The sequence below is a fragment of the Fukomys damarensis genome, unplaced genomic scaffold, assembly GCF_012274545.1.
Source record: "Fukomys damarensis isolate Sample0158 unplaced genomic scaffold, DMR_v1.0_HiC HiC_scaffold_11, whole genome shotgun sequence".
In the NCBI taxonomy this organism is placed as follows: Eukaryota; Metazoa; Chordata; class Mammalia; order Rodentia; family Bathyergidae; genus Fukomys; species Fukomys damarensis.
This window is the reverse complement of record NW_022900923.1, coordinates 16,301,866-16,325,389: the sequence shown is the minus strand read 5'-3', so window position 1 is coordinate 16,325,389 and position 23,524 is coordinate 16,301,866. Positions and strand designations below refer to the sequence as shown.

General features: G+C 36.6%; 1 protein-coding gene and 1 pseudogene across 4 annotated transcripts in view; both read right to left on the bottom strand.

Annotated features, from left to right (window-relative positions):
• Positions 1–5,921: 5,921 nt before the first annotated feature.
• Positions 5,922–7,302, bottom strand: LOC104870176 (annotated as a pseudogene).
• Positions 7,303–19,854: 12,552 nt separating this feature from the next.
• Positions 19,855–23,524, bottom strand: part of Suco (SUN domain containing ossification factor) — a 72,178-nt gene continuing 68,508 nt past the window's right edge. For all 4 annotated transcript variants that reach the window (XM_010635616.2, XM_010635619.2, XM_010635618.2 and 1 more), the window contains 2 exons: positions 22,816–22,871; positions 19,855–21,833 (listed from right to left, as the gene is read on the bottom strand). In XM_010635616.2, coding sequence (XP_010633918.1) covers positions 21,390–21,833; positions 22,816–22,871 — 500 coding nt within the window. In that variant the 3' untranslated portion in view covers positions 19,855–21,389. The remainder of the gene's footprint in view (positions 21,834–22,815; positions 22,872–23,524) is intronic.

Below are 23,524 nucleotides of genomic sequence, written 5' to 3'. Positions count from 1 at the left end.
TTTTTTTTTTTTTTTTTGCCTCAGTGTCATTGATTTCTGTGCTGATTTTTATACTTTTCTTCCTTGTGCTAGCTTTGGTTTGGATGGTTCTTCTTTTCCTAGGACCTTGAGGTGCATTCTTAGGTAATTTGGGCTGCCTCTGTTTTGTGATGTGGGCATTAACTGCTATAAATTTCCCTCTTAGAACTGCTTCCACTGTGTTCTGTAAGGTCTGGTATGTTGTACTGCCACTAGCATTTAATTCTAGAAACTATCATTTCTTTCTTGATTTCTTCTTTAAACCACTGTCTAGTTAAGAGTGTATTGTCTAATATCTATGCATTTGTATAATCTCTCCATTTTCTTTTGTCATTGATTTTTAACTTCATTGTGCTATGGTCTGATAAAATCATGTTATAATTTCAGCTCTTTTAAATTTTTTTCAAGTTCACTGGCACATTTTAGGTATACACTTTGATCGCATTCATCATTGGGAATTTGTACCTGTACATCGTATGTCTTGGTTCTTGGTTTGTTTGTTTGTTTGCATTCACATTCCCTCCCTTTACCCTTCCATTCCCTCAAATAACAAAAGCTTTGTGTTTTTTTCTCATTTTCTTCTTTCTCTTCTTTTCTTTCCCCACCACCTCTCCTTAGTTCCCTTTCCTCTTTAAACCTTTTCTCCCTATGTCACACTATCTACTATATATTTTGGGCCTCATTTACACTTTCAATTTCTCATACCAGAAAAACAATTTGGTATTGACACGAGTGTCCTATTTATTTCACTTAAGAGTATGGTCTCAAGGTCCATCCATTTAGCTATAATGTCTCTAGCTTATTACTCTTTATGGCCAAGTAGTACTCCATTTTATTTTTTAAAAAAACACACACATCTTTTTTATCTATTCACCAGATGGTGGGCATTTGGACTATTTCCAAGATTTAGCTATTACAAACTATGCTACTATAAACATAGGTGTGCATATATTATTGTTGTATAATGCTTTTAATTATTTTAGGAACATACCCAGGAAGGGAATAGCTGGTTCAAGTGAGACCTCTACTCCTAGGTTTTTGAGGAATCTCCACTCTGATTTTCACAGTGGTTGCACCAGTCTACACTCCTACCAAAAGTGGAAAGGTTCCTTTTTCTCCAAAGACCTGCCAGCATTTGTTATTTGTTGATTTCTTTCTGGAGTAAGGGGGAATCTCTGCATTGTTTTCATTTGCATCTCTCAAATGATCAGTGATGTTGAACACATTTTCATTTATCTATTTGCTGCTTCTACTTCTTTGAGAAATGTCTATTCATTTCAGATGCTCATTTTTGGACTGGGTCTTTAAATTTGAGGGATCTGATTTTTTTAAGTTATTCTAGAAAGTAGTCCTTTGTCTGAGGAACAGCTGGTAAAAAAAATTCCCCACATTGTGGGTTGTCTCTTCACTCTGTTGGTGGTTTCTCTTGCTGTGCAGAAGCTTTTTAATGAGATCCCATTTGTTGATTTATAATGCTCATTCCCATGTGACTGAGGTTTTGTTCATAAAATGTTTTCCTATATGTCAATGTCTTCAAGAGTTCTACCTAACCTATCTTCCAGCAAGTTTAGTGCTTTTGTCTTAATATTTAGATCTTTGATCCATTTTAATTTTAGTATAGTGCATGGGGAGAAATATGGGTCTAGTTTTAATCTCTGGCAAGTTAAAACCCAGTTTTCCCAGCACCATTTATTAAAGAGGCTATCTTTCCTCCGGTAAGGGTGTTTGGCTCTTTTGTCAAAGATGGGCTGAGTATGGCTGGAGTTGTTTGTGCATTTTCTGATCTGTTCCATTGATCCTTGGGTCTTTTCTTTTCCAGTACCATGCTGTTTTTATCATACTAGGTTTATAGTATAGTTTCAAGTTGGGGATTGTAATACCCCTACCTTGTGTTTGTTGCCTAAAATTGCTTTTTCTATCCTGAGTCTCTTTATGTTCCAAATGAATTTTTGGATAGTTTTTTCTAGTTCTGTGAACTATATTGTTGGGATTTCAATCAGGATTGCATTGAATCTATATAGCAGTTTTTGAGGAATCATTTTCCCTACATTGTTTCTTCCTCCCCAGGAACAAGGAATGTCTTTCCATTTTATATCTTCTTTGATCTCTTTTTTCAGAGTGTTGTAGTTTTCAGAGTAGAGGTCTTTTACTTCCTTCACTAGACTGATTCCTAGGTATTTCATTATTTTCAGTGCTATTGTTAAAGAAGTTGTTTCTCCAGTTGCTCTCTCAATCTGGTTGTTTGTGTACAGGATTGAGAGAGCAACTGGAGAAACAACTCCTTTCCATGGATTTCTGCTCTGATCTTTATAATTTCCTCCCTTATACAGCTTTGGGTTTGTCTTGCTCTTCTTTCTAGAAGCTTGAAGTTTAGTATTAGGTTACTTATTTGGGCTCTGTTTTCCTAATAATTACTGCTATGAATTTCCCTCATAAGACTGCTTTCATTGCATCCCACATATTCTGGTATGTTGTACTGGCATTGTCTTTTAACTGTAAAAACAGTCTAATTTCTTCTTTAATTTCCTCTTTGACCCATTGGTTGTTCACAAGGGTGTTATTCAATTTCCAAATGTCTATGAAGTTCTTGTGGTTTCTTTTGCTACTGATCTCCAATTTCATTGCACTATGAATTGATAATACACAGGCGATAACTTCAATTCCTCTGCTTTATTTAAATATGTTCCAGTATGTGGTCTATTTGGGAGAATGACTGGTGTGCAACAGCACTCTGCTGCTGGTGGGAGTATAGACTGGTGCAACCACTGTGGAAATCAGTATGGAGATATTCAAAGAACTAGGATTGCAAGTCACATTTGACCCAGCCATTCCTCTGCTGGGTATCTTCCCCAAAGAATCAAAATAATACCACAGTGACATATGTACACCTATGTTCATAGCAGTACAATTTGTAATAGATAATACTTGGAAGCAGCCCAATTGCCCATCAACTGGAGACTGGATAAAGAAAATGTGTGTTTTTAATAAAATGGAGTACTACTCAGCCATAAAAATGAGAAATTAGACATTTATAGCTAAATGGCTGCTCATTGAGGTGATTCTAAGTGAAATAAATAGGATACATGTGTAAATACTGAATAGTTTCTCTAGTATGAGAAACTGAAAGTGTAAATAAGGACTAAAAGGTATAATAGATAATGTGAAACAGGAAGAAAAGGGGCAAAAGGGAAGGGGACATGGGAGGGGTAGGGGAAAGGAAAGAAGGGAATGGAATTAACATGAAAAAATGGAAACAAAGTCTTTGTAGATAGGGAAGGATGGAGGGGTAGAAGGGAGGGCAGGGGAATGGGAAAAAAAAAAAAGAACCAAGATGGATTATGTAAAGGTGCAAATATCCAATGATGAATGTCATATATTTCATACCTAAAATGTACCAATAAAATTAATTTTAAAAAAAGAATGACCCATGTGCAGGTAAGAAGAATGTGTATTCTGATTTTGTGGGGTACAACACTCTGTAAACATCTATTAAGTCCATTTGTTCAAGAGTTTGGTTGAGTTCTAGTGTTTATTATTTTTGTCTGTTTGATCTGTATATTTGTTACAGTGAGCTATTAAGGTCCCTCACTACTATAGTTTTAGTGCTTATTTGATTTTTTATGTCTGTTAATATTTGTTTTATATAGTTGGGTGCACTAGAATTTGGTGCATATATATTTATGATTGTCATTTCTTCCTCTTGGATTGTTCCCTTTACAAGGAGGTAGTGACTTTCTTTGTCTTTCTTAATTAGTGTTGGTTTGAAATCCATTTTGTTAGCAAAAAAGATAGCTACCCCTGCTTTTGTTCAGGTTTCTGTAGCATGGAGTATTATTTTCCATCCTTTGACCTTCTAAGAATTTCTTTTTGAATGAAGTGTTTCTTGCATGCAGCATATTGTTGAATCTTGCTTCTTGATTTTTTTTCTACCACTCTATTTCTTTTGATTAGTGAATTGAGACTATTGACATTGATGCTTATAACTGTTATGTATTGACTTATCCTTGTCATCTTTTCCTGTTGTTGTCTCTTCACCCTTGCTTTCCATTTAATTTATTACCTTGTCTGATGGATTTCTTCTATTGGGCTTCGTGGAATTGTGACCCTCATAGTCTTTTGCTAGGGTATTGTTTAGAATTTTTTGGAGTTCTAGTTTGATATTCATGAAGTTCCTCAGGTGTTGTATGTTGTGAAAGTATCTTATTTCTCCATCAACTTTGAAAGAGAATTTTGCAGGATACTTCATTCTGGGTTGGAGGTTCTTTTCTTTTAGATCTTGAAATACTTCACTCCAAGCTGTCCTTGACTTCAGGGTTTGTGTTGAGAAGTCTGCTGTAATTCTGATGAGCTTTCCTTTGTTATGTGCTTTGTTTCTTTTCTCTAACTGCTTTCAATATTTTGTTCTTTTGTTGGCTTTCTGGAATCTTGACTACATTATATGCCTAGCTTTACATTTGTTTTGATCATGGCCTGTTGGGAGTTCTATATGTCTCACCTATCTTTATGTCAAATTGTTTTCCTGTTTGGGAAGTTTTCTGTGATTACTTCTGTGAATAGTTTATGTGATTTGCACTATCTCTTACTCCTTCATTGACTCCAATCAACCTTAAATCATTCTTTTTGCATCGTCTAGTAGTGGTTGGATTGATTTCTCATGGTCCCTTGATATTTTTTTAAAATCTTTCTTTTTGTGTTCACTAACTTCAATCCTGTCTTCTATATCTGAAATTCTGTCCTCATAGTCACTTATTCTGCTGTGGAAACTTTCACTGGAATTTTTGTTTTTGTTTTTTTGATAACAGGCATTGAACTTGGGTCCTTGCACTTTCAAGGCAGGTGGCAGAACCACTGAACTAAACCCCCAGCCCTCTTTCAATGGAATTTTAAATCTCTTGGAAATTTATCTGCTTAGATGTGTTGTATATTTTCCATTTCTCTCCTATGCTGGGTATTCATGGTTCACATCATTTTCCTCAGCTCCTCTATTTTTTTTAAAAATCTGTAACTGCTTTAGAGTTACTAATCTTCTTTAATTATGGTCACCATCTCTGTTGTTATCTGATAAATTATTTCTGATTTCATTTTTTTCCAGAGCCTCTTTGACTTGTTTTGTTACTTCCCATGTTACCAGTACAGGGAATCCAGGTGGTTGACTTTCAGGTTGTTCCACCTCACTGCCCCCTGGATTTGCCTTTGGTGAGCTGGAAATCTGGGTTTGCATCTTGTTTAAGTGTCTTCTCATATCTATTTTTTGTTGTTGATGATGATGTTTTTGGTTTAATTCCTGAGTTGATGCTTGTATATTGCTTACTGAGAATATCTTTATTGTTAGTATTTAGAACCCTTAGGGATTGGCTACTTCTCAGGTTGTCTTCCAGGTCTAGCTAACCTTTGGATTTTGGTCTGTTAGGCTTAGTGATCCAGTCTTGGTATGCCAAGAACAACTGATTAGAACAACCATATCACCTTGGGCAAAGTAATACAATCAGCATCAACAATACTATCAAAAACAGCCTAGAAACTGACAAACTATAATCTGTCATCTGTAACTGCATGAACTAGATTTGTGATTGTGTATCAAAATCAAGAACCAACCAGAAATACATTGCAGTAAATAAGCCCTTCAATATAGTGAATTTATCCTCTGGGATAAAGACTTAGGAGTTAGGAGGTAGAGAAATAGTAGGAGAGGGAAAGGTTAGAAGGCTAGAGGACACAGGAAGATGATGCAACCTTTGTGAAACTGGTGAAGACAAGAGGAAAAGAAGGAGCAAAAACAACAGAACACACTAATAGCAACAAAAACTGGAAACCATATCCATACTTTTATAAAAATAAGATCAAGAAAATATAAAACAGGACAAAAGAGGAACAAAAAATGAGAGATAAGAGGAGGAGGAGGAGGAGAAGAAGGGGAAGGGAAAGGGGAAGAGGAAGACGAACCCAACAACTCACCTATTGCTGCAGTCCTGCCCATTTTTATTGCAGTAACTCTCTTTGTTCTCCCTTTGGGCTTCAATTCTCAACAAGCAGCCTTGGAGAGATGCTTTCTCTGCTGATCACCACTGCACCATCTTCTTGAGCTCAGAACAATGGCCTTTCTGTGCTCTGCCATGGGAGGTCTGGATCCCTGCACACTGCACTGGTCCCCTGGCAGGTGTATTCCACAGTTTGGGCATCTTACTGGGCTTGCACTGTGCTTGTCTTGGCAGGCTACTCATGGTCTTGGGCATCTTGCGGGTCTCTTCCAGCAGGCATCGCACAGGGTTTACCTCTTTTACATTTATTTAAATGATACATTTACTAGAATGTTATCTATTTTGGAGAAAGTTTCATGTGCTGCTGGAAAAAAATGCATTCTGTTGTTAGGTGGAACACTATGTAGATATCTTAGTTTGTTTTATTCTATTTGAAGTTTCTGTTCAACTCTGGTAATTTTTTTATCTTTAAAGTTTTTAACGCAGTGCAACAATCAAGGATTAATTTTAGGTCAGGTTAAAAGCAGCCACATCCTTGTACTGCACATAATCCTCAAAAGCAATGATGTGCTACCTGTTCCAAATTTATCATATTCAACTACACACTATATTTGAAGTTTTAAATTTCATATCCCACTGGAACTAGTTAGAGGAACCCTGGACCAAGCCATTTGCTTGAATGCTTCAGACATACTCCTCTAATTTTGCCATATCTGCGTCATCCCAAGGTTTCACATCTAGTAAGATAGAAGACTTGCCAATAAGTGCAGGTTTTATAGATTTCTTGGGTTCATACTGTGCAAGTCATTCCTATCTTAGCTTCTTTGCTTTCGTTCTCCTCCTCAATCCAAAGATAAAATCATCATCTTTACTATCTGTAGCTCCACTTCCTGTGGTGTCTTTCACATTGGCAGGACCTTACTTGCCTAAAGTTTTCTTCACTTCTGGCAGAATGGCTTTTTCCTTTTCTTAAGATAGAAGTCGGCAGGTGGTGGGTTTAAGACTGTTTCAAATACTGCTTGTGAAGGCAAATACCTTTCGATATAGTTCTTGTCAACCAGGTAATTGTTTGGAACCTGTAGGCCAGTGGGGCTTTCAGGTCTCTGGAACTTATGGCCTTGGCTGTCTCTGGGTGATGGGTAGCAGCAGAGCAAAAGAGCACAAAAGGGTGGTGCCCAGTATTCCATAATTCATGAAAACTACAGGCATTGTCCTTTGAAAAGTATCAGAGATGACTGAAGGCCAACTCTGTTATTTCTTTGTTGATTTGTTGGTCTAGTTGATCTATTTGTGATGGTGGAGTATTGAGGTCCTCACTATGAATGCTTGGTGTTTATCTGATCTTTTATCCAGTAGTACTTGTTTTATGAAATTGGCTGCCCCACTGTCCAGTGCAATATATTAATAATTGTTACAACTTCCTACTGGATCATTCCCTTAACCAGGATGTAGTGACCTTCTTTGCTCCATTTGATCAGTTTTAGCTTGAAGTCTACTTTGTCCAAATGTACCTCCTTTTTGGGATTTCTGTTACATGTATTTTGTTTTCCCTCCTTTGATTTTTAGTCTGTTTCTTTTTTGATTAAATGTATTTCCTGTATGCAGCATACTGTTGGATTTTGTATCTTATCTATTCTGCTAGTCTGTGCCTTTTGATTGGGGAATTGAGACCACTTACATTGAGAGTTATTGCCTGTGGGTACTGAGTTACTCCTGTCAATTGCCTTATTTTTCTATGTTGATTCCTTATCTTTCACAACTACTTAATTGCTCATTCTACATGGTTTGCTCTGTTGGACTTTTTGTCTTTTTCTAAAGTATCTTTGAGAATTTTGTGGAGTGCTACTTTGGTGGTCATTTGTTTAGGTGCTCTTTATCATGAAAGTATCTTATTTCTGTATCAATTTTGAAAGATAGTTTGCATGAAATGTCAGCCTGGGTTGGAAATTGTATTCTTTTAGGGCTTGAAACACTTCACACCAAGCTCTCTTGGCTTTTAAGGATTATGTTGAGGAGAATGCTGTAATTCTAATAGGTTTTCTTTTTCTTTTTTTTTTTTTGGTACCAGGGATTGAACTCGGGTCCTTGCGCTTGCAAGGCAGACCACTGAACTGCTGAGCTAAATCCCCGGCTCTAGTAGGTTTTCATTTATAAGTGATTCATTCCTTTTCTCTGCTTTTCAGATTCTGATCTTGCGCTGGACTTCTGGGGTTTGACTATGATCTATTGTGGGGAAGTTTGTTTATTTATTTATTTATTTAGGTACTGGGATTAAACTCAGGACATTGCATTTACCAGGTAGGTGCTGTGCTACTCAGCTAAATCCCTGGTCCTGGAAGTTCTTATCTGGTCAGTTATCTGGGGTTCTATTGCCTTATCTGTACGTTAAATATTTTTACCTTACCTTATTTGAAAAGTTTTCAGCTATTATTACAGTGAACAGGTTTTTTAGGCTGTTTGTGCCATCCTGATTTTTGACTAATTCCAATTATCCTTAGTCTTCTTTGTATCATCTAGGAGCTGTTGAGGCATATTCTCTTGCAAAAAGATGTCTCTTATTAATTGGTCCCTGGCAACAGCTCTGTCTTCTAGTGTTGAGTCTGTCCACTTCTGATGCCCATGCTTTCAATAGAATTTCTAATCTCTTGAATTTATATTTGGAGCCTGTTTATGGACTCTAATCCTTTTCTATCCTGGTCATGCATGTTTTGCACCATTTTGTTTAGCTCTTCTATCAATGCTTTTTAATTGTCCCAATATTTTGTTACTTGTATGTTCTGTTACCTTGTCAATTGACTTGTTGACAGTTTTGTTATCTTCCCTGACACCATTTTGAATAATCTGGGTCTGAGACTTTTGGTTTTCTCACCTTCAATGCCCCATAGATCAGCTTTAGGGGATTTAGGAGGTTTTGGAGGCATTTTGTTGGCTTGTCTTATGTTTCTATTGTTTGTTTTGTGTTGAGTCTTGTGGTTTTATTGTAATGGAAAGTTTTATTTGTAGCATAGAAACCTCTTTAGTTAGTGTCTACTTTTCAGTGTTATTCTCTGGGCACGGATAACTATTGGCCTTTGCCTCAGTCCCAGGATCCAACCATTTCTGTTTACTTGAGATAAGAGGTTTCTGTATGTTTGTCACAATACCCAGTTTTCATGGAATGGGCTACATTATTATTAATGACCCCTAAGCAATCTAGATATTGGCACCTCAAGAAAACCATTTAATACCAATAGCTATGACAGCTTTGCTATAGTAATAAAATTAATTATCAGCTATAGCATAAATACAAACTGAATACCCTAATAAGGAGCCTAAGGACCAATAAACCTTAAGGACACTAGGAATCAATAAACTACCATGCTTGTCTACAGAAAAGATCTATAATTATGGTATAAACACAATGACAAACCAAATATTGACCTGATATTGACCTATAGAAGATATCTACTAAATGGGAAAACTTTACCTCTACTAACAATAGTACACCATTCAACAGCAATATCATAAAGTTAACTATCTATGGATTTATAAAGCTTAATAGTTATACTAGTAAAGGTGGAGGCATTGGCTAATTGGAAAATGAAACAAAAAGCAAAATTTTAAGTTAATCAATGGGATATGAGAAAGAAAAAAGGGGCACCGCTGCCACCATCTCTAGTGCCAGAGAGCCTGCTCTGCAACCTCCCCTGTGGGCGCCGCTGCCATCTTCAGCGCCAGGAAGGTAGGGTGCACGCCCCTGAATCCCCCCCCCCACCGCACTTTCAGACCTCCTATTGTGCCAGTCTTTAGACCTACTCTGTAGAGGCAGAGGTGGTCATAAAGGGTATTTTCCGGCGCTCTCAACTTTGAACATCTTTCAAGAAGGGGCGGGGGAAATCTGTAGTAGAACTGAGTGGAGTTCAACCCTTCAGGAGGTCAGGGAACTTAGTCTGGGCCTTGCAGCCTGAGGTCAGACTGCGTAGTGGGGTTCTGCCACCAGCTAGCTGAGATCAGGGTACTTGGCTCTGCACATGGCAGTGCATGTTGTATATTATGACAGCAGTGATATAGTCTGAAAGAGGCCCTTCAAACTCCTTTTTTTTTTCATTCCACTCTGCAAATTCTTTTTTTTCTGTCCTTTCTCCAACTCAGTCTCTTGCTCCACCATATTATCCCTCATCTCCCTTTTTGTTTTTGCTCCTGTCCTCAGATTTTTTTTCCTCTTTTATGTTCTTTTCTGTCATTCTACCTCACTCAAGGGTTATTATACTTGTTTATCCCTTTTGAATTTAATAGTTTCCTGATGAATGTGTGGTCATTCTACATCTCTGGCTTCATGTGAAACCTTCTCTAATTCTTTTACTTATCTACTCCTCTTGTCCTAACTCTGTCTTAAGCCCCCATCCTAAATGGTAAATATCCTTATTGAAAAGTTTATTCACTGCAAACATATTTTAGATTTCTTGATTTTAATTTAGTTCACATGGTTTGAAGGTGATAGACTGATGACTACCACAAGTGGTCAATTTGCAAGCTGTGTTTGATCATATTGTGGTGCTGATTGTATCAATTAGGATAAAGGATTGTGCTTGATTCAATGAGCTGTTTTCTTTGGTATTATGAAAATGAGAATGTCTATGAGTCATTAGAGACCCATGGGCTGAAGCCCAACTATATCAGGAAGATTTAAGTAATAACCTAAAGGTTAAACGAAGAACAACCCAACAACAATAGTAAAAATGAGAAAATGCTTAAGCAAGATACAGGGACAGACTTCCAGTTCACCAATGGCAAACAGTGGGGCAAATGAGGACGAAAAGTCTGACAGTGAGCCATCAGGACACCCTGAACTCAAAGCACAGGAAGTAACAAAACTGATCAGTCAGGCTCTAGAAAAATTTAAAACAGAAGTAATTTCCCAGATAATCATAGAGATGACGAACAAAATGAAAGTTATAATTTGAGACTCTATAACAGAAACTGAGAGGAAAATAGATGAGCTCAGGACCATGACAGAAGCCATGAATGCCCAGCATAGGAAAGAACTGGAAACAATACATGCCCAATATAAGAAAGAAATGGAATCCACAGGGCAGATTCGAGCAGATATTCAGGAGATTAAAAACTCCATTGAGAGTGTTCGCAACAAAATAAAAGAGTCCGAAGATAGAATCTCAGATATAGAAGATAAAATTGCAGTCAGTCAGTGACTGTGAAAAGAGAGGTCTCTTAAAAACAGCAGGGGACCATGAGAAATTGATCCAACAACTCTTAGATGATGCAAAGAATAACATAAGACTGATAGGAATCCAAGAAGTGGCAGGAGAAAATGCAAATGACTTAAAAAAGCTGTTCACAGAATTATAGAAAACTTCCCAAACAGAGGGGAAGAATCTGACATACAGATAAGTGAGGCATATAGGACTCCAACTAGCCACAATAAAAAAAAACAAATCTACACCTAGACATATAATAATCAAGATGCCAGAAACCCAACAGAAGAACAAAATAGTACAAGCAGTAAGAGATAAGAAACAAATCACATGCAAAGAAAAGCCGATCAGAATCACAGCAGACTTTTCAACACAAAATCTTAGGTTAAGGAGAGCCTGGAATGAGACATTTCAAGTACTAAAAGAAAACAATCTCCAACCTAGACTGATTTATCCTGCAAAACTTTCTTTCAAAATGGATGGGGAAATAAGATACTTCCAGGGTAAAGAACACCTGAGAAACTCCATGAATACCAAACCATCATTACAGGGAATTCTAAACAATATCCTAGAAAAAGACAATGAAGGTAACAACACAATGAGGCCCAACAGAGCAAATCAAATAGGCAAGGTAAGAAACTAAAAGGAGAAGGCGAATAAAAACATGACAATAATAAGTTAGTACATATCAGATATAACCATCAATATCAATGACCTCAATTCACCAATCAAGAGAAACAGACTGGTAGAATAGATTAAGAAGCAAAATCCAATAATATGTTGTATACAAGACACACCGAGTGCAAAAAGAAGCCCATAGACTGAAAGTGAAAGGATGGAAAACTTCATGCAACAGGAGCCCAGAAAAAAGCAGGGACAGCAATCTTATTCACAAAGTAAATTTCAAACCTAAACTGATTGAAAGACAAAGAAGGCCACTACATCCTTGTGAAGGGAACAATTCAAGAGGAAGAGATAACAAATAATTTATTTTCAATCTATTCAGTATGTTAGAAAGCACATATGCTCATTTTCTTTTTTTTCTTTCCCTGGTGCTGGGGATTAAACTCAGCACACTGTTCTGGCTAGGCAGTTACAGCACTACTGAGCTAAATCTCAGGCTTTACATTTCATATTTCAAAAATTTATCAACACATTAATCTTTGTCTTTATATGTTGGTCTACCAAATTGAGTTATTTTGGTTCTCAATTTCTTTGCTTTTTTGAGAATTTATGAAATCTGTATGTATGAGTAGTATGAAAAGTATTAAGGTCCATCCATCATTCTCCTCTCTCATCTTTGCCTTCCTTTTCTGCCTTTACAACTTGTTTGGTTGGAAATTTGTTAAGACAAATTTTGTTATGTTATCAATATATCTTTGTACCTATTTTCTACTGATAACAAATGTTAATTTTTAAGTAAATTTTATCATAATTATACTTAAATAAATGGGTAATAAATCATTAATATTCAGTATCTGGTACATATTACAAATTCTCCAACTTCCTCAAAGATGGTATTTGTTTTTCTCAAATCACAAACATTCCACACAACACTGCACTGTTTTATTATACCAAAGTATATATTGTATTGTAGAAAATACGTATTGTGTATATGTGTGGGGGGTATGTTTTTACACATTATGTGTGCACTGTTAAATGAGAAAAATGGTCATGAATGTGGTAGGATTTTGCATATTTGGCACATTGATAGTTTCTCTGCCAACCTTATGGTTTCTCTAAATTACATGCTTATAAAAATATAATAAAAATAAGTATGGGATATAATAAAATAGAAACAGAAAAATATCTTAAAAATGTGAACTCTTAGTTGTTTTTGGATTTCAAATATAAGTATATTTCTTTTCTGTGGGAAGTTTTGTTAGAAAATGTAAGTGATACAATCAACAAGCATATGATATTTATCAAATTAATAAAACCAAGGAGTTAATAAATCATAAAATTTTGAGGACAGTTTCTCAACTATAATTCGTAACTTTGTTTTATTTGTAAATACATTATTTCAAAAATATATGAAAAGAAAATGAGAAAGAACATATGTTTGAAGATCACATCAAACTAATAGTGTATGTGGATTATCAGTCTGTGTTGCATAAGTTTTTATTTCATATTCTTTTTTTGCTGTCATATATATGTATATTTGAAATTTTATTTAGTATCTTTCTTGTTGTCATGTATGTTTGCAATCTTTAATAAAAGATAAAAAATAAAAGCAAAAATCAAATTAAAAAAAAGAAAAGTAAGATGGGATTCCTTTGAGTAAAAGGAAATAATGATAGGGAACAATTGCTGGAAAGAACGAAAAAGAAGAAAGACAAACAGCAAAAACAGATTAGAAGAGGAAAAAAGTTAGAAGTGAAAACAATAAAAGTGAAAAGGACCTAAAGTAGAAAAAAATAAAGTGGGAGAAAAATCCAAATCCTTAAAAAAAACCCAATGAAGAAAACATAAACACAACACACAATGCAATAAAAAAAGAATGAGTCAAAGAAAAATGAAAAATATCCTGTGTTATTGAATGAGTGGTTTCTTTCCATGATCTGCAGTGTTGAGATCCAGCCAGAAATGATTTTTTTATGCCTTTTATTGCCTATTGGTCTTTGAGGTGCCCTTCCTTGTACTGGAGGCCCCTTTGTTAACTCCCCAGACTGTGGTTATGAGTCAAGCCAAGGCATATCCTTGTCCTCACTAGTAACGGGGAATGAGGTCAACCCTGTTCTCTGCTGGATGTAGGCTGTAAAGCAGAGGTTCAAGTGGGCTGTTGAACTTAGTTTGTTGACAGTCATGGGGTCTGGTTGGTCCCTTCTATCCCCAGGTGTTGTCTTCATCCAAGAGTTCAGGATTGGGCCAGTTGGTTAGTCATTGCCTCCACTGCCTTGTGTCATGTTCCCCTGGGGGAAAAGTAACACTTCTCCATTACAGGTCTGCTCTTTCACCCTGGGGAGAGGGGTGCTACTCTACGTCTGTTTTCCCACATGGGGTAGAGCTGAAAACATTTTAAATACATTTATCCCTGCAGGCTTAAATCAGAAACTGTGGCCCAGATTAGTTTTCATGCTGGTAAAATTGTCCAGGTAACTTGCTAACTGAGCCAGCATTCCACCCCTTGTCACGATGTTCTTCTCACCTCCCTTGGATGAGATGGGATAGTCATTCTTCTTGATCTCTGTCATCAGTGAACTGTCACTGTTTCCAAAGGTCCTTACCTCTCATTTATTTAACTTCCTCCAAAGGCCCTTGTCATTAGACACCACATTTTGACAAGTTTGCCACATTGTTTTATTTCTTTTGTCCTTTTTCTTGATGGTCCCACATGTCTGTGCCACTCTTGTGTATTTGGGCATAAAACCTCCTACCCTTGCAGGTTCTATTTGTATGTGAGAGGCAAGAGCTACTTCCTGAATACTACGTGCTGTCATCTCAAACATGGTCCTATTACAAAGAGACAAGACAGTACTTGGAGATCCGACACCTACCAATCTTGTGAGCAGAGCAACCCATGAGGATGATTCCATAATTGATGACTATATAATCTTCTTACAATGAAGAGAGAAAAAAATCTAATTGCCTCCAACCTGGAAAATAAATTTGAAATCCATGAGGTCAATGACCAGTTGTCACTCTGAAGCTCATTTAAATTTACACCATTAGGCCTCTTTGGGTTCTTTCTGGATGAAACGCCTTTCTGATGCCCATTCTCAGTTCATACCCATCCCTGACAACGTCCATCACCATTGCTTCCATTTCCCAGTAAGACAGCTTGAAAGATAATTTCATTGGAGAAAGAGCCCTGGGTTTATAAAACATATGGTGAAAGTGACTAAATTACAAATTGGTGGGGGGGAGTAACTCAACTTAATTACCACTGGAGGTTTGCGCACCTGTAATTTCTCTTGAAGGAGGTATGAAATGGATGAATAATTCAATATTCCTCAGCAAAAATAATGGAGATAATAAATCATTCCTTAAATTTCATTCAACAGACTGTCTCTTAGTTACACTCCACTTCTATAAATATTGCAGAATGGAAATACAAACCCACAAGCATGTTTTAAAACATGGAATACCTGATAGTTTCTTTGTGAGAAATAATAGTCTATGAATTAGTTTACAGAGCAACCATATGATTGATAAACAGTAGTCAAGCCAGCACCAGGTTCTCTCTTGGTAACATACAAAAACATAAAATTATCACAATCAAATAGACAGCAGAAGACTTCAAAGTAATCAATGTCATTGTAAAGAAAATAAAGTATAAAATGCCCATTTTTTAATTTGATATAACTATCATTAGGCAGACAGCATTTGTGCTAGATCCAGCCTGATATAGGAAATATGGTTTGTGGTAAAAATTTCAGTTATTTTTAAGCAACTTGACAAGTTCCATTGCTCTTAGACACAGAGATATGCAGATCAGATCTAATACAGCAGGGGTGGGACTTATGAACAAATTTTCTGGAGGTTTAGGAGACTAGAGACTCTTGGGAAAAAAATAGCCGCAATTTCCATTCTCTGTTGTGATATTGTTAAAGAAGAGGCTCTTTGATCTGTCTGATGCATATTAGCATTTCGGCCTCCCTCAAATCAATATTCTTTTTCATGTGGGGATTTTGAGTCATTTTTGTACTTTGTCTTTTAAAGTTCCACAAACCCCAATAAATAAGAATTCTGATTGCCTGCTTCTAGGCAAAGACGACTTGTCTTTACTGCTGCTATTAATACTGTTTACTTCTCCTGATCACTGCCTGGTTCTTAGAATCTGACACTGTAGACTTCCTGACACCTTAAGGTAAAGAGATATAGTAGACCTTGTTTATAAAATTACTCACTTTGCTTCACTGAATAAAACACCTCTTTGAAAGGACTCATATTCTTATCTGGTAACTACATACTATACATATTGTCAGCACCTTCTTCTAAATTGAGTATTTTCTCTTAACAGACTCTCTTCCAACTTCCAGTTCCCCATACTATGCCCCAACTACCCCACCCACTGGAAAAAAAAATCAGGACTGGGTAATGAAGTCAAGGCCTTCACACTGAACTAGATCTCTAGCCCCCTCTCATTTTTTTGTTCTGAGTTAGTGCTTGCTAAATCACAAAGTTGCCCAGGCTGGGCTTGAACCTGAGATCCTTTTGCATCATCCAAGTTCCCAGAGTGCTGGGATTTTTCCATTAAGAAGTTTGCTTCCTATAATTTGTTTCTTTCTCCTAAAGCCATTAGAAAATATAATTCTGTAACTTTTTGATACTATTTTTAAAAATAATAGAGGATATTAAGTGCAACATTCTGTCCCAAGTAGGTATTGAGAATATGAATTTAGTGTATTTCTAAATCCTAGGTCTAATCAAGCTGTGACTACAAAATACAGACTTTATGGGACAAATTCCACTGGCCTAATCCTTGAAATTGGTTCTCCTGCAATCCCCCCACCCCACCCCACACTCTGTAAAGAAGAGTCTACTACCCAGAAAATGTAAACATTGACACAAAGGCTTTCTGGCTACTTTGATAGTGTGAGCAAAAAGTTTGGTACTGTTTGGATTGGGCAGCATTCCAAGTTCTTCTGGAGACAAAGTATGGATCACATGTTACAGCCTTCTGGCGGGAGTTAAATTCAGTGCTCTCCAGGAAGGCTGCCTGAAAGGGGCAGCCAGGACTCAGCCGAGATTCTACAGCTGTTAATGGGTCCCAGGAGCCAGAAAGGAATAAATGATGGGAGGGGGAGCTTATGAGAAGGTCTTGGTAATTTTTATCTTTTCTCAGTGACATAGAAAGGTCGCCAGCTGACATAAGGACAGGGAAATGCCTTTTCGGGAGAAAGCCTGAAATAGTGCAGGACAATAGGTAAGTGGGCTGAGAAAATATAGTATGACTGTCAGCAGTTTAAAGGGAATATTTGAGATCAATATTCATTAAATTGAAATGAGAACAGTCACCACGATTCTCCCTGGCCTGTCTTAGTTCTGTGGACACAGATATGCAGTAGAAGAAAACTAGATTTCACTAGGGAATTGCTTTTCTGAGCAAATATATGAAGGCAAGAGACAAAGAAATTAAATAAGAAAGACTATGGAATTCAAACTTGCTAAGAGTAAGGACTTAAAGAGAATAAGGAATTGTGCAGACTAAATTGTAGACCTGGGTGAGATAAAGAAATTCTTAAGAGTTAGGGTGTGAGGTGAGGACACAAGAGCTAGAAAACATGGGAGATAGTGGTCAGAGTTGGATGCTTGAAATTGGTATTAAGAAAGGATTATGTATAGTGTTAATCACTTATTCATTGGACTAAGTAGCTAATATAGTTTGGAAAATAAGATCATTGGAGAAAAAAGGTAAGAGACTAAGAAACAAAAAAGACAGGGCCAGGGATTTGGCTCAGTGGTACAGAGTTGCCTTCCATGTGCAAGGTCCTGAGTTTGATCCTCAGTACCAAAAACCCCACAAAAAACAAAAAACAATAAAGTAAGACAGACACTGAAATCAAGAATCATGAAACAGTACTGAAATGAGTGACCACAAGAATGTGGGTGAGAGGGTGAGAGCAGGGTATGGTGGCACATGGCTGTAATCCCAGCACTCTGGGAGGCTGAGCCAGGTGGATTGAAAATTTGAGCCTAACCTGGCCTAAACAATTTAGCAAGATTTTGTTTAAAAAAAAAAAAGGCAAGCAAGCCCGGAGTTTAATTCCTAGTACTGTGGGGAGAGGGGGAAGGTCAAAGAAAATGGGCTCAAAACTCCTGCTGACCTTTTTTCACACAATGATGTATGCTGACGCTGGAGATGATCCATCCTTACACCAAGAATGAAGACCTTCTTTCTTGACTCCTGCTGATAGATATATAGAAGCCAGAGATGAGAACACTGAACATCTAGACATCGGTGTTTTACACTGAGTGTGTACTACATGCTAGGAATATGATGCCTATTAGTATACTTTATACTTGGAACAATGCTTTGAGATGAGAAACCTGATGCTCAGTGAGCTTACGATTTGTCTGGTATCAAATTCATCTTAAAAGGCAAAGGGCAAATAAGAGAATCTGCTCTTAAACTGACCTACCACCTCCTGGGCATCTGGCTATTTTGGTCCATTCTAGGGCTAAAACCTGTTTTTCATTAACTTAAAAAAAATAAAATTTTTTGCTTATAAAGACTTTAAAAGTGTTAGAACACATTTGTCTGGGATTTAAGACTTGACCTACTTAAAGAAATAAAAACAGCTTTGATGTTTGAATGTCCTTATTCTAGAAAAACACATGCTGCAGTATTTAGGGCCATGTATCAAATTACTTTTAAGGAGTTCATCCCCGAAATGTGCGCACATGCGCGCGCACACACACACACACACACACACACACACACATAAGAACACATGCCAATATGAATAGAAAGCTGAAAATGTTAGCTGATGAATCTGGTATGAGTTCAGTTTTTCTATGAATTTGAAAATTTTCAAATTATGAAGCTGGAAATAAGTATGTGAATGTTTATTCTATGGAATATAGCTAAAAAGCAGTATTTCTAAGGTATATTACTTAACATTCTATGATTTTTGATAGATTTATTCAACTAGGTTAACAAACGCACATTTGATGTATTTCATGTCTGTACCAATGAGTCCATGATGCAAAGTGGGCACGTATCTAAAACTGGGAAATCAATAAGTGTCACAGGATAAGCATAGTAATTGGAGGCACAGAGTTGGAAGTGGTTGCTAAGGCAGAAGAAATCCTTGGTGGGGAAAGGCGAGTGATGCTGGCTAACAGTGTGGAACAAACACCTGCTGTTTAATCAAACAAACTTCATAAGACCACTTAATTCTTCAAATTTTGTACACCCTCAATACATATATTTTTTAAAACTCCAATTAAAAGAACCATTTAATTTTGCATCCTTGCCCTTATTAATTCTTCAGTCTGGTAAATTTATTTCATACCATTTTAATGTCTGAAGAAATTGACAGCAGAAGAAATAAGGTTGGTCATCAATAAATACCAAAAACCCTTCCAGATATATACACTAGCTGAGTATATCTTATTAAACTGCTCGAGACCAGGTGTCTCATTCAATTCTGGAAAATGTGCGTATCTGCTGGATAGGCATCCCATCTGAAAACCAAAATGCTCCAAATCCTCCAAAAGGTCCAAAAATTGTGCAATACTAAAAAACTTTTGGATTTTGGAACATTCTAGGTATCAGTTTAGGGATGTTCAACTTGTGTGGTTTGCTCCTTAACTAGACACAGATCTACTGGCAAGAATTTTCTTTACCTATTTTTTCCCCTTTTATGTAGTTATAATCCTAGAGGAAAAACAAAACTCAAATTGCAAACATTATTAGGCTATTTGATATGGAAAAATTAAAAATTACTAGTTTTAAAGATGGCACTTAATATAAGAGAAAAGCACACGAATATCTTCTACTAAATATTCGAAAGTGTCATTTTGGTGTGTGCAAAATGTTTCTGTGATTGTATAGAGAAAAACATGTGAAGATACATTAGTTTGTAGTCAACTGGAATGTGATTACAATTTAAAGAGATGATGTATTTAACTTTAAAAGTGGCAAAAAAAGGTCTATGTTTAGAAATTGAAAATGTGTGCATTTTCTTTCAAGGATGGAAGAACCAGTAATTAATAAAGACAAGTGTTCAGATTTATTTGGAAATTCACAGTTTCTAATGGTACTACAGCTCTGTAGTTACATACTGAGTCTTCTCTCCACAACACAGACGGTGTGACCTCCCACTCTACTCCGTTCTCATGTGGACCTTTTTTCAAGGGGCTTCTATACAACCAGGCCCTCTTGCTCTGAATGGCTAATGTGCAGACCAGAAAAAAATTTTAGTCTCCTACAACATACTGTTAACCTAAAGCAGCAACTTAAACAAACAAAAAGGGCTTTAAATAAGTCACATTACAAATAACACCCTAAGAAAGGTATTAGAAAAGTCATTACTAAAAGTGCTCAATAAGTTATAACTTAAATCTCATAACACAAAATGGTCAATCCTCTCCCTTTCAAAAAGAAACATGTTTCACTTTCACTCACTACTGTACAATCACACACTAAGAAATCATTGCGCACAGATACAGTCACTGCCAATTTTTAAAGGAAAAATAAGACAAATAAAGACAAACACATTGACACCATACATACGTTATCTCTGCACATTGTAGCCAATACAAAGCAAACACCAAGGAATGACAATCCCTTTAGACTTGACTGATTAGATAAGGCTTAACAAACTCACTAGCTGGCTCTGTACAAATGTATACAGGCAGTGATTACACCACATGAGACCTGACTCAGCCGCTAAGCCTTCAAACTCTTTTATATTTGTACTAGAAAACGGTGATGTGAAAGTCTGGAGGATTAGTGTTTACTGTATGTTTAAAACGTAACAAAGCTAAAGAAACCTTCACAACTGGTTGTGTTTAAAGGTGAATTTATAAAAAACTGTTTGCAAACACCAGTCAGGTGCAAGAAAAAAAATCTTGTTTTTTTTTCTCATTGAGTTAGTAACTAAAAAGTAATCCTGTCCAAATATAGTAAATGAAAAAAACATTCAGAGAATCACCATTTACCTAAAAGAACACTCTGAACTCTTTCAGCAAATGCTTACTTCCAGTGAGTTTGCTAAACAAGACCTGGTCTGCAAGTCTTTACACTGTCTGACTCACATTGCCGAACCTCCGGCACAGACTGCCTTAAAACCTTGTAGTGTTTGCAGCTTCAAAAACCTAACAAAGTTATAAAAGAAATCAAATGACAGAAAAAGTTCTCCCTCCTCTTCCAGTGGCATTATAAATAGACAAAAGGCACATAAATATGGGGAAGGTACAAGAAATAGGATCAAAGCTAAAGGAAGAGGGTTAGGCTTTCATTCCTATCCCACCCAAGGAACTGGGCTTCCAAATTACTTCTGTCCCAGTAATTAATCTGTGAAAAAACATCTTTATAAAAGCTCTACCATCATAGGAAGTGATCAGCCTTGTAAAACTGTAGCTCATTAACCAAGATTGACACAACCCCATCTACTTTTTAAAAAGGCATAAACCATAATTTCTGAATACTTCTCCCTATATTTTCTTCCTCCCCCAATCCCTTCAAATACCACAGACTGTTCTTCAAAGAACACAAAAAAAGTCCCCAGTATGAAAAGTTCAATTAATATTAGATGTGTCCCGAGACTGCCGTAACACCAAATGTTCCCACGGTGATCTCTTTGTTTCCTTTGATTATGTCATGCAGACTCGGCAATGATCCTGACTTAGTCTGTATTAGAGTTTTTAACAATTTTCCTTGGTCTTGTACTTTAGACCGCCTTCGTTTTAAAGCCCTCTTCTCAGTCTTTGTCTTTTGGGACTGTCCATTGCACAGACTTGTGCAAGCTGAAATGCCACAAAAATAAGACTCTTCTGACTGCGATGAAGTTTCTGAGCTTCCCTCAGATGGAGGGCCCTTATAAGAAGAGTGATAAACTTCTCCCATGTTAGAAAAATCTCTCTGGTTCGTGAAGGGCTTTCTTCCTTTTATGTCTCCATTGGCTATAGGGTACAATGGATCTGCAGGCTTTATGGTCTCAATTTTTTCAGTTTTGTATTTGCAGCGTTTCTTCTGTAACACAAATAAAAGGACAGGAATTAGATCTCCAGAAGCTATCTTAATAAATACCCAAGAGAGCTGAGTAAATGCAGGAGGAAAGTGCCACCACCTGGTGAAAAGTAAAACATAAACATATGCGCACGCACACACACACACACACACACACACACACACACACACACACACACACACACATATGCAAGCACACACTATTAATAGAATAGCATCGCTCTCCCATTTTGTAAATGCTATTAAATCAAACATTTTAATTGCTTACATGCCAACTGTGGATTGGTAGCTAAAATCTTTACATCTACCTACTATGTGTCAGATATTATACTGGTTACTTTCATATACACCCTGTTAACCCAGAAAGGTTGATCCTTGATTACTAAATGAGAAAACCAAGGTTCAGAAGACAAGTTCCTCGCCCAAGTTACAAAGTACTAAATGAACAAGTTGGAAATGAACCTTAAGCTATTTGGCTCTAAAGCCACTAATGAAAATAAGTATAATTTAATTTGAGAGGCAAAATGGAAAAGCAGACTTTGTAGCAAAAGATTCTGAATTTTGCCACCTATTTAGTGCGTCTTTTTAAGCACTTTTCTAATTTAAAAGGTGTGGTTATTACCATCTTGAGGCACAGTCCCTGACACAAGATTCTCAGTAAATAATAAGTATTACTTAAAAAAGATCTGTAAACATTTTCTTTTATTACTTTGAAGGTCTCTTACTATCTTTTTTGCATATTCTTTGTTCTATTTTTTAATCCTTTAAAAATGAGGAAATGCTTCTTGGCTCCCTCATACAAAACAGGCCACAGTGGTCCACGGGTCATAGTTTGTTGAGCCTTGTAAACATTTATTTACACTATCACCACATCACTTTCACCACTGAAAACAAATGGTAAGTAAAGGTTATATTATACCTTTCATCCTATGCCATCATATTATCATTAAACATACCAACAAACTTCAATAGAAGAAGATATTACCTTTTTTTCTGGAGAAAACTTGAGAGGTTCTACGATGTACAAATCATTTGGGTCTACTACAAGAAAAAAAGATGTGAAATGAAAATTGGATTACACTATAATTAAATACATATCTCTCAGAGATCATTTTATTACTAAAAGCAAGAATTTTATCTTTATGCCAGGCTATGAATTTATGTATTTTATATTAGTAAACCAAAAGAGGCAAGGCAGGAGACAGCACTATTCTTAACTTTGGATCTGGTCAGTTATTTGAAGGTTTGTCACCTTCAAATCATTAAATTTGTTACATGTTAAATTAACAATTGGTTACCAACTAGCACAAGAAGGATCTTTCTGAGGCCATCCCACCCTCTTATCTCACAAGAAAAAAGCTAACACCAAACCTACAGATATTGAATATTTTCCTAAAAGATTACATTATTCATTGTGTCACACAAGTAGATTAAAAATGCACAGCAAGCGGTTGTGACCATGTAGAAAAGCAAGTTAAGAGCAATATACACAAACACACACAAAAGATTCAAGAATTTCTAAAATCAATTAGAATTTTCAAGATTAAAACCTCCAAAATCTAAAAACAGTTTGAACATGCAGTGTGTATGACTGAGTGTGAGAGACTGCTTGGGCCTGCACAAGATGACTGCCCTCAACCTTAGCCTTTGCCTCGGTGGAAAAATCCCACTAGACTACATACGTGACACGTGAC